The sequence below is a fragment of the Lathyrus oleraceus genome, chromosome 7 (genome assembly GCF_024323335.1).
Source record: "Lathyrus oleraceus cultivar Zhongwan6 chromosome 7, CAAS_Psat_ZW6_1.0, whole genome shotgun sequence".
Classification (NCBI taxonomy): Eukaryota; Viridiplantae; Streptophyta; class Magnoliopsida; order Fabales; family Fabaceae; genus Lathyrus; species Lathyrus oleraceus.
This window is the reverse complement of record NC_066585.1, coordinates 296,857,321-296,871,676: the sequence shown is the minus strand read 5'-3', so window position 1 is coordinate 296,871,676 and position 14,356 is coordinate 296,857,321. Positions and strand designations below refer to the sequence as shown.

At 33.3% G+C, this 14,356-nt stretch overlaps 1 protein-coding gene across 2 annotated transcripts; it reads right to left on the bottom strand.

Moving 5' to 3' along the window:
- Window positions 1-5,752: 5,752 nt before the first annotated feature.
- On the bottom strand, window positions 5,753-9,851 carry LOC127101583 (probable E3 ubiquitin-protein ligase ARI1). 2 transcript variants are annotated; one of them, XM_051039036.1, is made up of 7 exons: window positions 9,517-9,851; window positions 8,954-8,986; window positions 8,593-8,869; window positions 7,692-8,172; window positions 6,938-7,486; window positions 6,719-6,855; window positions 5,753-6,311 (listed from the first exon to the last, which is right to left on the bottom strand). In XM_051039036.1, exons 1-7 carry the CDS (start codon window positions 9,631-9,633, stop codon window positions 6,307-6,309), a joined length of 1,599 nt encoding a protein of 532 aa, XP_050894993.1. In that variant the 5' UTR covers window positions 9,634-9,851; the 3' UTR covers window positions 5,753-6,306. The 2 variants fall into 2 exon arrangements, with proteins under 2 accessions (XP_050894993.1, XP_050894992.1); XM_051039035.1 differs by having other exon boundaries at window positions 5,753-6,241.
- Window positions 9,852-14,356: the final 4,505 nt, after the last annotated feature.

Here is a 14,356-nt window from a genome sequence, read left to right as displayed (position 1 = left end):
GTCTGATCCCTAGAGAAGGCTAATCAAATTTTATGGGATTACAGACACTTCATTTTTTACTTGGTCAATAAAGATAAAATAAATCTCCATTCTTACATATTCCATCATCTTTGTGAGGTTATCAAGGAAAACAAGAATCACAATAAGAAGAACGTACCATATGCTAGACTTCTATCTGAAGTGTTTCATCAGGGTCGTCTGACTGATGCCCTTAAAACTGTTTCTGATAATGAGGATCTGGAGGAGATCTATGGGAACATTATTTTTGCTTCTTACCTGGCCAACATGAAGCTTCTGAAGAAGAGTGAAGTAGTTGTATCTAAAGATCCTCTTAAATTCAGATGTACAAAAACTGATTATCTTGAGGACTATCCTATGATTACCAAGCATGATAATCCTAAGGTAATCAGTATATAAAATGAGATGGCAAGAAAAGAAGCTGGTGTGGTTATAAGATATGAAGATTTAAGAGAATCATCAGCTGACATGCACAGACCTTCTAAGAAGAGAAAACAGGTGGCTTTTTATATTCAAGAGTTTGTTCATAAGCCTCCTAAAAAAAGGATGTGCAATAGAAAGGATATTGAGAAAGAAGTTGAAGAAGTTATTGCATCCACTATTTTGATGCCCTCTAAGACAAGAAATGGAAGAATTCCTCATAAGGTATCTTCTTCTTCTGCTGTCACATCTGATGCACCTGTAAAGAACGAGAAGAAGTTAAGATGATTGTTTATGATGAAGTAGAAGAGGAAGAGGAATAAGATGAAGTTGAGGTATCTTTGATCATGAGAAAAACAATTGCAGATGCTGAAGCCCATAAGGTTGTAGAAGGAACTGCTTTTAGGGGAGCTCAATTGTTAGCCCCTTCTATATTAGAACAAGCAGAGAAACATTATGCAGCCTCTGATGCTTTGTTAGAAAAAGTTGTTGTTGGAAGAGAACTTATGGAGAGTGTTGAAGTCCAAGCTACTGAAGTCATTGCTTGATTGAAGTCTACTAAGAGGACCTCTAAAGTTGAAGCTTCTGATGTACCAGAAGAAGGTCTATCCGAAGTTGCTGCCAACCCTACTTCTAAAGTTGTTGGTGAAGATAATCAAGCTACTTCAGATGTTATGGAGATTGATATGACAGGTAACAATATGAACTCTAACTTTGAATATTGTTTTGATTCTTATACCTTAAATCACATATCACCAACACCCTCACCCAATCCTTCACTCAAACCATCTCCAAAACACACTTCATCGCCTGTTCAATAATCAAAACATATGGTGGAGTCTCCTAACCCAACACCTATCATCCAGATTCTAGAAAAAGTTATGAATTTAGCTTATTCTGAACATCCTGCTGGTGAATCCACTGATGATCAAAAACAACTAACATACTTTTTTGCTTCTGAACAACCAACACCTTTGAACACCATGTTTGAACCCCCCATAGATGTTTCTAGTGGGAAAGATTCTTCTATCTCTGAGTCAGAAGTTGAAGAAATTGAGTTCATTGCTCGTCTTGGACTCAAAATTGTGACTCTCTCACCTGTTTTTATCAGAACTCTTCAAGATATACTTCTTCAAACCTTCCCCCCCTCTAAACCTATAAACTGACCAAACATGTTCTACTGATGCAACTTCTGAATAGAATAATTTATGTATTAAGAATGAAGATGAACATGTAACCTTAAATTAACCTTCACCTCAAACCTCACTACAACCTACACCTTAACCATCACCTTAATCTACACCTCAATCAGAACCTAGTCCTATTCAGAATCAATCTGAAGTTCAAATCATCTCTGAACCTCAGATTGAAATTGAACAAGTTTCTTTAGACCAACCTCAAACTGAAACCAACCAAATTGTCCAAGAGAACCTTTCATCTGACCATCATCCCTTCTCCCTAAGAAGAACAAATGTTATGTTAGTATCTGACACAAAAATCCTATCAATTCCCTCTCAATATGGAAATCCTCAAATAGACATTCCACCTCTTCCACACTATATTTGAATCCAATTGGAAGAAATCAATTTTTCCTTTATAGAGCACTAAAACTAAATGGGATTCTCTCACAAACTATGTGGTACCAACTTCTCAGAATCTGAAGTATGTCTCTTCAAAGTCTGTTGGCTCTACCAGTCAGAAACAAACACTTCTAGAAACAAAGCTGGAAGCCATGGATGACAGGCAGAAAGATATGGATGATAGGATGAAGGCTATGGATGTCAGACAAGATATCATGGATGTTGACCTGAAAGCATTGTTAGAGCTTCTGAAGAAACCTTAGGCTCTAGGATTTACTCACCCTTTATTTTTATCTTTTCTGAACATTGGCTTCAATTTTTTTCTAGTTAATGAAAAAAAACTTTAGTATCTCTTCTGTGCTTTTTTAATCTTTTTTATGACAACAAGGGGAGAGATTGAAAGTATTTAAGCACCTGAATTTGATAATTATTCTATTGTGCTTGATTTCTGAAAATGAATGTTATTATGCTGCCAAAGAAGTTTAATTAACATGGATATGACTTAGGGGGAGCTTACAAACCTTACCCTCTGGACTATCAGACTAAGGGAGAGCTCAGACCCTGAAGTCAACATATTAATTAGAGAGATTTAATTAACTTGGATAAGACTTAGGGGGAACTTACAAACCTCATCCTCTGGACTATCAGACTCAAGGGGAGCTTACAAACCTCTGATCTTAACAAGTTAACTAAATCAACAACCATTGATTTTTAATACTATTGTTTGTCATCATAAAAAAAAGGGATATTGTTGAAATAAAATTGGTTAATACCATATCCCTTTAGTTTTGATTATAACAAAGTATTTAAAAAACAACTAGATATTATAACATCTGTTCAAATATGCAGGATTATATCATTAAAACAGATGAATAAATGCTTGAGAAATCTGAATCTGAAGATCACTTCTGAAGACTCTGTCTCTGATGGAGATTCAGACTCTGAAGAAGTCAACTATGAAGAAACTCAACCTCTAATGACCCAGACTTTGAAGCTTCAGAAGTCAAGAAGAGGACTCAGATGTGATCAGCCTCTCAAAAGTGAAGTCTGAAGGAAAGTCTTCCTTTGAAGCAAAAGCTCTTCTATCAAGAAAACTTTGACAAATTCATAACCTTTTTTATCACGTGAAGACTTAAGGAAATATCTCTCTCATGATTGTCTGAGCTTCAACAGACCATTCCTCTTGCCGAAAGGTGTTTGATTGATTTGTCTAATCAAGTAAAAAGATTAACCAACCTTTTAGTGAAAATGTTCAACGTCTCTTTTCTCTCTTCTCTATATAAGAAGATGCAGACCTGAAGAAGAAGACTATCATACAACAATACACCATACCACAAAACTCTGAACATTGACATTCAAAGAGAATTTATACTGTCAAATTTATCAAACTTAGAACATCTTAATATTGTATATATTATAAAAGTTTTTAAATCTTAGAATCTTTCTAAGTTGTATTATGTTTTCATTTATATTATAATGTGATTAATGATTATATCTATTATATTATGTCAACATTTATTTAACAATGTGATTAATTATTATATACTTTATTATCCTATTAGGATTGATTTGTTTTTTATTTGACCACTTCTAAAATAAATTACCATTTCCAATTTATAATGCAATATTAATTATATTTTTCAATTACACTGTATAATTAATATTACTTTTATTGTTATCAACTCAATATGTTCTATTTTATATTTATGGTATTTTTGAATCTACCAATACTTAAGGAATGTTAATTAATTAAAAATATTATTTTTTCTTTTATATATATATTTTTTAATTAGTGTAAAATAATCAAATAAATCACTTATCGTAAAGCGATAAAAAATTATAATTATAATTTTATATTTATTGTTATTTAGATAATTAACTTACATGCATCACACGAGTTTTAATATAGTAAATACTTTCTTCGTCCTACAATGAGTGATTCAGTTAATTATTTCACGCAGATTGAAAAGAATAAATTAATTATTTCACGCAGATTGAAAAGAATAAATAAATAAAAGAGAAATAATGATATTTTTACTAAAGTATATTTATCATGTATTGAAAATGATGAAAATAATATTAATTAGAGGATAAAATAGAAAAAAAAAATATTAAAAATTAAAATGAATCATTTATTTTGGGGCAATTGATCATTCATTATGAGACGGATGAAGTATTGATAACTTACATTCTAATCCAACATAATTTACCGGATGTATGTTTACCTCGCCTCGAAAATCAAAATTTACAAACTTTACATGAACTAAAAGTCTACCTACGTCATCTTAATTCACCTTAACATAATTCACCTTAACATGCTTATAACCATTTTATGCTACTCCCGATAATATTCTCCCACGATCCTAAATTATAAGACGTTTTGTATCTTTTACGCAAATTAAAAAACATAATGATTGTTATATGAAAAAGATAAATTATGCATGATTTTATAATATTACTTTTCATTTATTATAAATAAAAGAGAAAATTAAAAAATTAAAAATTAAAAAAAAATTATAGAGGATATATTGAAAAAAAATTATTAATATTACATTTAAATTATAAAACGACTTAAAATTTAGAGCAAATATTTTTGGTAAAGTGAATTTAAATGAGACGAAGAATGATGTGTGATAATGAGTTTCAACAACTATGCCACATTCCAATGCCAATTTTGAGAACCCATATATCTGAGTTTCACTTACTTTAAACGCACTCTTTTTGGGAATTTAAGGAAGTGTTATCCACAATTGCTATCTTTTATTTAACGTGAGTCAAAAATCTGTATTCTCCAAGTCAAACCTGAACAACCTCAATGTTTATAAAAAAAAAATAAAAAAAGTTAAACAAGTGAGCTACAGCTGCACCAATATATTGAAAGAGAAAAAGAAAAAAAAGAGAACGTGACAAAACCAAACCCTTCAAGAGTGACAAAGTCTACAATTGAGAAGACTACCAATTGAAACTTGTCTTGTTAAGGTCTATATTGGCCAACTTATCGGCTAAACTATTAGTATCTTCTCTATAAATATGAGAGATAGTAGAAAGACACAAGAGAAGGAGAGTTGTAAGCCAAAATGACCACTCTGAAATCCGTTTCAATTCATAGCTTATATGCCCAACCTCGAGCTGACTCCACTTTGAAATCTGCATGAAAAGCAAATGGCTATACACATTGAAACTACCCAAGAAAGATCATGTATGATCTCTAAGCACACCAACACAAGAAACAATGTACCGGATCCTTCAACACCCTACTATACCCTTATTTTCAATAGAGTAAATCCTCCAATGTAGAGGAACTCTATAAAAGTACTGAAAGAATATTACTGTTTTTGAGAATTTTAAATAATTTTTTTAATTTATTACTTCTCTTTATGATACTTTAAAAAATAAATAATTTTTCATACTCTAATTAAAACACTCCCAAAAAAAGTGACAAGATTCTATAATTTTTTACATATGTCCAATATTACGTTGAATAGGTGTAGATCACTAAAAAAAATTGAAAATTTTGCAAACCTTTTGGAATTGTTTAGACAATTTTTGGTTTCCTAGTTAAGTCTCACATATTTGAGACATTATTGACTATATTTCTATAGTATATATCTCTTGGTGATTCAAAGGAATGACCTTAGAATCTGAGATATTTTTATTACAAATCAGAATAATTTGTCCTCAATTCATTTGCATACATACTATATCACCGCTATCTTTTTATTAAAGGAACATCATTGAGTAAAAAAAGAGTATCAATATAGGAAAGTTATCCAAAAGAAAACTGTGAAGTTACCTTCACTTGAAATCCATAATAAGATAGAAATCAAACCTTATCCTAAAAGTTGTCCTCTAGAAACCCAACCAAGTAGGCATTTATATAATCTAATTGTAAATAAGTGAATAAGTGCCTCAAGGCTATGTACAAGCAAAAAGGAACACTGAATCTCTTTTGGAAAGATATCTCAGTAGAGACATTAGAAAAAAAATGAGGGAGTAAACCGCTCGAATGTGAAATCCAAAAATGGTTGATTCACCCCATCAAATGCAGCAAGGCAATTTATGTTAGACCTGTACGCCTGTTTGTTTATAAAGTCTCCTTCAAAGTCAAATTCTGTCTAGAGCCTCAGCTGGCAAGTTTAGATCAAACATTTCACCGTCTTTTCTGGCACGCTTACGAGAAGAACATCCACTCTCTCCTGACCGATCAAACTCTGCTGTTACACCTACGCTTGCAGCATATATATACAAGAATCCTTTCACTCAGTAACATTTCTGAGCATCCACTAAGTCAAACTGAAGAAAACATATATAACAACATTCATAACATAATACAATAACAAAGCTAAAAATATAAATGAATTTGGCACAGTTTTCATGTTGCAATTATTCATTCATCTGCAAATATCACAGTTCAATTGTAGAAATTAAATCCCAATATGATCCCAATATTCATTCATGTGCGAATCCTACTAACAACTATTTTATTAAAATTAGGGTGAGAGCAAGGTTACTATCCAAAACTAACCGATCCCAATATGATCCCAACATATATACATATTAAGACACAACAATGTTAACGAGACATATTAGTTTATATATTAAGAATCCAACATGATCATAAAATATGTGTTGAGTCACAGCAATGACAACTGATGTACTGCAGTCAATATATGGTGCTATACTGTTGATAGTACTCTTACCCGTATTGTTGGCTTTATTGCTCCAACAAACTTGAAGTTCTGAAGCTTTCTCTATGCCCTTTGATCTATAAGGTGCTATACTGTGGATAGTACCAAGATTAATAGAACCCAATAGATCATTCTCGATGCACTCATACCTGCATTCATTATAAGAATTCACAATTATCAATGCCAAATGGCAGATACGTACTAGAAACTTATCTAAAGCAAGTCACTTACATTTTTTTACAAAGACCATCAATCAGAGTTGTTAGATCTATTATCTGCATTCTTATCTCCATAACCTTATCATATTCAAAAGTATCGAAAGGCTCCTCCAGCATCTTAGAGAGTTTTTCAACATTTGACTCAAACTGCTGCTGTTGATCCTCAAATAAGTTCTGTTTGATTTCCCTTTCAGCTTCTGACATTTCTTCTTTAAAAAGCTCATCTCCAAACATATAAAATGCAAATGCATATGAGTATGAAAGGACACGCCTAGATCTGAAAAGTCTAGAGAGTCCATTATGTACCCAGCTATAATCACTGAGTTCAGAACTTTTTGTTTCTTCCGATATAGAAATCCTCCCTCGTATGCTATCTTTCAGTTTACTTTCAAGCTTAAAGGAGTCTGTGTGAGCTTTATATCGGTTATGATAATGCATGTACCTATACAGATCCCTCTTTGCCCGTTCAGCTGTTTTCTCTTGTTCTTTGTAGCGACCACAGCTGTGACCTGCTATACTTGACCAAGTATGCTCCCGGCCAGTAGCTCCACCACACAACCAACTGTGCGAGAGAAAAAAAGGAAATTATATTAGAAAACACAAGTTTGTGTTAGCTAGAACAGTCGTAAACAGCACTTGATGCATATTATAATACATATTTAAAATAAATCGAATCTATATATAACCAACTAAGTTATTGCATGGAAAAGAGTAATAACTGGAAAAGTTGGATGAGAATATATAATGCAATAAGAAGGAAAACTCACCAAAATGCTTGACCACAAATACAGCTAACCAAATTACAACCCCCATTCTTCTCCACCGGTTTGTGGCACTTTGGACAAGTTTTTGTATGAACCGTTATCCAATTAACAGTTTCTGATTCATCCCGACACTTCTTTTCCCAAAGCTCCCACATCAAACATGAACAGGGCGAGTGTGCTTCTGACAAGCAATTAAAACAAAACTGATCGCCACACGAACATTCTACTTCACACAATTTATCACCCTCAACACGAATTGCATTCCCACAATGCGGCGTGCTCGGACACCATTTAACTCTTTTATTGTCTTCGATGTAGGATTCAAGAAGAAACCGTTCATACTTCTCTGCCATATCAGGGTGCTTTCTACCGAGTAGAGTTCTTACAACAGCTTCATCACAAATGGAATTACACTTGTGAGCCATGCATCTGATGCGTTTACTTTGACCCTCATTTATCTTGACAATAAAATGCTGTGTCCAACCTGTAAAAGTAGATGACCAAGATTAATTTTAAGTAATCTTTTCAGTCATTGACAAGGGCATAAAAACAGGCTGATGCAGATCCTAACTCACTGCTTAATGCATTATCAATCAAAACAATATAAGCCAGGCCATCTGGCTAATACCTTATATCGTTGAAAGGTGATAGATGTTCTATTGATATGAATCCTTTTATGCTGCCTACTAAGTTGACATCATGTAAGATGTCAGAAAATTCAGTAGGACCCACCACTATTTATATAGGGTCCATTAATTTCACCTGTGTACTTTTCTCTCTTACAAGATGGCATATTGTCATGTTCGTGGGTAACATTATGGACTCAAATGCAATTTTTATTTTTTACTAAAAAAATTTCTTTAAGAAAATAAGACCGATAGTGAAAGAATAAACAAACACTCACAGGAGTTGCAAAAGCAGTGACCACAATCCACTCTTGTTGCTTCATCACTAGGAATGTCGTCCATGCAGATTTCACACATTACTGAAGCACTAACAAGTGAGTTAGAGTCACGATATTCATCCACACTAACACCAGCCTGAGAAAACATATATGCCTTCCCTTTTTCCACATAAACTTCAAACAAATGATCCACATCCCAGCGATGATATATCAGCAATGTACGTGCATGATGTTGCCTTACAGAAAGCATGTCCATCACTCTCCGCAAGTCCTCTTTCTGAATATGAATGTACATTGAAATCTCAGTAAAAAAACAAAATATCTAAACAAAAACAAGTTCAATTTTTTTCCCTCATATTACCTGTGCAGCTAGCAATGATTCCTCGGTAATCACCTGCAAATAATAAATATAGTATTAGCCCTTTGAAATTGGATTATATATAAGTGATCCACAGAATTTTTTTCAAAATCTACACATTTGTAACTTTTGCAAAATCAAGTCACTCTGCCAAACTCATCGCAAATCTAAACATGAACTATACATAAACCACACAAAAGTATAACAATAACAGGAGATTCTCAATTATAAGTCAGACAAAAAAAAAATTCAAATTCCTTGAATAAATTCGGCACCCATAAACGATCATGCAACACAAGACAGAAATTCAACAACCTATTTATCCAAAGCAATTATAAAGCTCCAAACTTTCATCAACCCTCTTTCCTCTTAATATAATGCACTTCATCATTAACGTAATAACAATCAACTAAATACACAGATTCAAAAACCATAACCATAACCCAAAAAAAATCACACAAACTCACACAATCACGAAAAACATCTGCATCAAACATAAAGAAATCAAAAAACTGAAAACCAAAAAAACTAAAAAGGGGGAAATTCAACCAAATCAAAAAAAAAACCTGAGCAGTGGAAGAGAGTAACTCAAAGTTCTGATCGTTGTTTTCGTATAATTCGCAATCAGATTCTTCTTGATCAGAGTAGCGATAATCATCGTCGCTGCTGCCGTAATCCTCCATCAGAGCAGTAAATGATTGGATGATAGTAAAGAAACAAATGGAAGTGATTGATTGAGAGAAATATAATGAGTTAGGGAAAATTAGGGTTTTGGAGATTTGATCGATTAGGTGATCGTAAAGAACGAAAAATCAGACGAGAAAAAAGGAAGGTATTACTCTTAACACAGAGCACACAAAAACTCTTCCTTTTCCCTTGCTTTCTTATGCTCACAAAATAATGTATATACATATTTATAATACCCAAAATTAAGAAAATCATATCAATCAATAATAACTAATTAAAAATAATTAATTTAGAATATAAGCGTATCCTATATTATGATTTTAAAAAACTATTTTAAATTACAATTTTAAGATATCTTTCTTACTTTTTTTTTAAAGAAATTATATAATTATATTTAGATTAGTTCTTGAGTACCGATAGATTTTGGTTCAATATGGAAGAATACCGAAATACCTCACTTATATTTAATCCTTGTAAATTTTATAATATATTTTTTATTACTAATTCATTTTATTAATTAATTTTTTTAAAATATAAATCCATTTATTTTCAAATTATAACACCATTATTCTCTTTTCTCAATTCATATCATCATTAATTAATTAATTTTTATTCCTTCTAACAAGAATCAATCTCAGATAATTTAGAAATGGTTGTAATTTTAAAAAAATTAAACTTTATTAAAAAGAAATTCCAGAAAACATAATTTATTACCTTCGTTCTAATTATAATGAATTATTTAATAAAATTATTGTTTAATTATTATTAAAAAAATTAAATATTAAATTTATTTAATTTCTAATAATTTACTTATATTTAAGTGATGCCATATGAGAATTATTTTGTATTTGGTATTTTTTTTCATGTTTTAAAGGAATTTACAGTTTTTTACTATAAGAAGATAGAAATATAGTAATAAAGATTTGGATATGGATATTAGACTAGGATAATTTTGATTGAGTCTTACAAGATGATGAACCGTAAGTCTTTCTATCTAAGAAATATAAAATATAAAAGTATTTTTAATTTTTTTAGATGTATCTTCAGACGCATTCTGACTCAATAGAATTCTATCTTATCGTTAAAAAGATTTTGGAGATACATCTTCGTAAATATTTCGAAGATATATTTTTGGACGGTATTTATTTTAAAACACGCCAAAACTCTTCTCCTTCCTCGCTTCCAATAAAATACTATAAACATTTCTCAAACTCTCTCAATTCACATTCTCTTAAAATCAATCAACCAAGTTCAAAGCTTCTTCCATCAACATCAAGTACATCAAAGAGATCATTCAACATTGAAGTAAACTCTCAATTTGTAAGTTTTTCATTTTTGTAATTTTTTTTTGAGTTTTTCTATAAATTAGTAGAAAATGATGATTAGGTTAAGAGATAGATAGTTTTTACATGAATGATAGTTTACACATACTGAAAAACATGTTTGTTGGTTAAAAATAATGATCAATGCATTATTTTTTAGGGTTTTGGGGTTTGCATTACCGCCATTGACGAAGTTGAATGTTGTAGGAAATTTCAGATGCATCTCCATAATTTTTCAATATTTGGATTCCCAGGAACCGGAGATGCATTTCTGTAATTTATTTCTCTTTTTTTTTCTTGCTTGTAGGGTTGCTTGTAGTAATTGTGTTACATTTGTCTAGTTTACTTATAGGCATTATGGCTGATAGAGATGACAGACTAAGGCACAAGAGGATTGCACATTATCCAGCTGTCCGGAGGAAAAGAGTCAGGTTTTAGAGACTCTTGTTCCCTCTAGCCCGATGAGGCAGGGCCATCTCAGGCTGCTAAGACTAATGAGTCAGTGCCACCTCAGGCATTTGGAGGAGGCCCTATAAAATTGTCATTGGTGCCTCTTTACCCGAACCGTACTGCCATACATATATGGGACGGAGAGGTAAATTTAGTTGGATTCATTCTTTTTAAATTACGTTTATTATTATATTACAAGTTTCTAACATATTTTTTTTGCAGGACCGTGATTCGCTGAAAATCATTAACAGTAGGCGGAAGATTATTGGCTTGCCTTAGCCTACTTACGAATCGTTTCAAATTTCTTTGTCCCTATCTGGAATGAAGGACTTGTGCAAGACCGGTTATGTTATAGTCAACCACGGGATGTTTAATGCATTCTTAGAGAGAGGGCACACTGAGACATCATCATTTCATCTACCACTTGGTGAGATGTCTATCACACTTGACGGTAGACTATCTGGGAGTTGACCCAGAGGATGCCATGAGGGGGATGGAAAAAACCAGAGGGGCTCATGCTAGCTTTAAATTCTTGAAAAAAGGTATATACACATGAGCTCCTTAGAGCAAAGCAGACTATAAGTGGTGACGAGTAGGTGGGGCTGCATAGAAAGTATGTTATGCAAGCCTACCTGTTATATTTGGTTGGCAATGCCATTTTTATGGACAAGAGTGCCACTTATGTGGATGTCGTCTACCTACGGTACTTTGAGGACTTCGAGCGGATCCATGAGTACAACTGGGGGGAACTTGTTTGGTTTACTTGCAATCTAAGTTATTAGTGGGCTTTATGTGGAAGATGAAGCATGTGACACGAAGCATCACACTATTGAAGGTAATATTTATTGGTCTTTTAGTATTTGCTTGTCATTTTCATTACATTTTTGCAACATCCTTATTGATGATTCGTGTGTTCCAACACTTTTCAGGCTTGGATCCTCCAGCACTTCCCGCGCATCTTCGGCTAGTCGTGTGTATCGACTTATACTGAGGATATGTTGCATGCTTCTGCATTTGCCCCGCTCAGAGGGAACCATGCGGCATAACCGTTTAATGTGTATCTTGACCGCTTGACTGCCAAGGATATGCATTTTAACAACTATATCAATCACCATGAGACGCGGCCATTTGACGATATAGTGTTGTACTCTGGATGATTGGCTTGCGGTTCACGACTCATATTTCCTCATCTTCCTGAGCGTGTCATGCGGAAATTCGGCTACACTCAGACTATTCTTAAGCACCATGTTGTCTCTTCTCCTTCTGATATGACACGTAAAGATATGATGCCATGTTTGATGATGATCTTTATCATCTGGTACCGGAGGATGCACGAAGTACCATAGCCTGAGAGTGTCTGGAGTTATGTCGACGGGTACATCAGGTGGTTCTTCAGGGTGTCACATCCGTATATGGTGCAGGTTGCTCCAGGAGATCCACTTAGGCCATCTCATCAGAAGATACTAGAGGAGGAGGAGGCCCAGTAAGATCATGATCATGATGTCTTGCCTAGATGTCGTCGCATTGTAGAGATTGCGTAGGAAGACATTGATAGAGGTATCTTTCCTGATGGGTTTGAGGTGAGGCATGTCCTAGATGTCATTATGATAGAGGCATGAGAGACACTGATGTACTGGAGACAGCGTCTGAGATAGGGGTAGAGGAGGCCGAGGAGCCCTAGGAGCTTTAGTCTGACATACGCAGTAGTTGATAGTATTTGTACTTTGGATTTATTATTTATTGTATTGTATTTTGACTTATTTCAACTATATTGTGTATTTCGACTTCATTGTGTATTGGCTGATGACATATTTTGACCATCTGGATTTATAAATTGTCATTTTCATCTTAATAACCATAAAACTAACTTAACTTGCATCGTTCTTATAGGTTACAGAGATGCATATACGTAAACCCTAAACGGAGATGCATCTCCATAACAATAAATGTCTAAATGGGCCTTTTATAGAGGAATGTATGGGATGTGTTTTGAAATATTACAGAGATGCATCTATGAATCAGTAAATTGACTTAAGACCAGATGTGTCTAGAGATGCATCTCAAGAATTTGAAGGGCATTTTGGGTTTTCCATTGGGTGTTTTCCACCCCATAGGGTGGGATAAGAAGTTCCCAAAAATATAAGTTAGACTTTGGGGTTGGCGTGACCTAACGAGTCATCGTTCGTTCGTTCGACTCATCACGTTCATGGGGTGGGCCACCCGACCCATTTACATATCAATTTGGAGATAACTGAATGGTTAATGTTCACTTGCTATAGGGTATATCAAATTTTTCTGATTGGAACCTCTATCAAGTGTTTCAAAAACCTCAAGATATCTTAAGAATCTTTCCTTTATGAGGGAACGACAAACACTATTGATTTTCCATCTCTACAAATGGTTGGATACGAGAGTTGGCACAACAAAAACATCAGGAGTGGTGAAACCTTCGAAATAATTTCCTTTAAGCTCCAAAGAAATTTCATGATCATTAAGTTCATCAAAGTCGTTTAATAAAGACCCTCAACATCATCTTGATTAAACACCAACAAGATCATCAAATTAAACTTGTATACTTAAAGTATATATAACGTCGTAAAGAATTTCCCGCAAAACATGTTAATTTTTACATTTGATACCCAAATCTTTTTAGGTCCTGATGTGTTGGTGGTTCTAAAAGGTCTAGGTTTATTTCGCTTAGACCATCTTAAATCATTTAACTTACCACAATAATAAGGCTCCAAATTACCGAGCTTATTACAAAAATTACTCAAAGATAGGACAATAGGATTTCTTCCTAGCTTGATAAATACTACTAAATGATCTATTATGTTTATAGCTTAAGTCATTTTTAACATGTAAGAAGATGTTTGATTGGACAAAATTAAATTTATCTTATCTTTACTCTTAGTAAATTTTTCTATGGTTTCATGCAAGTTGATTACTT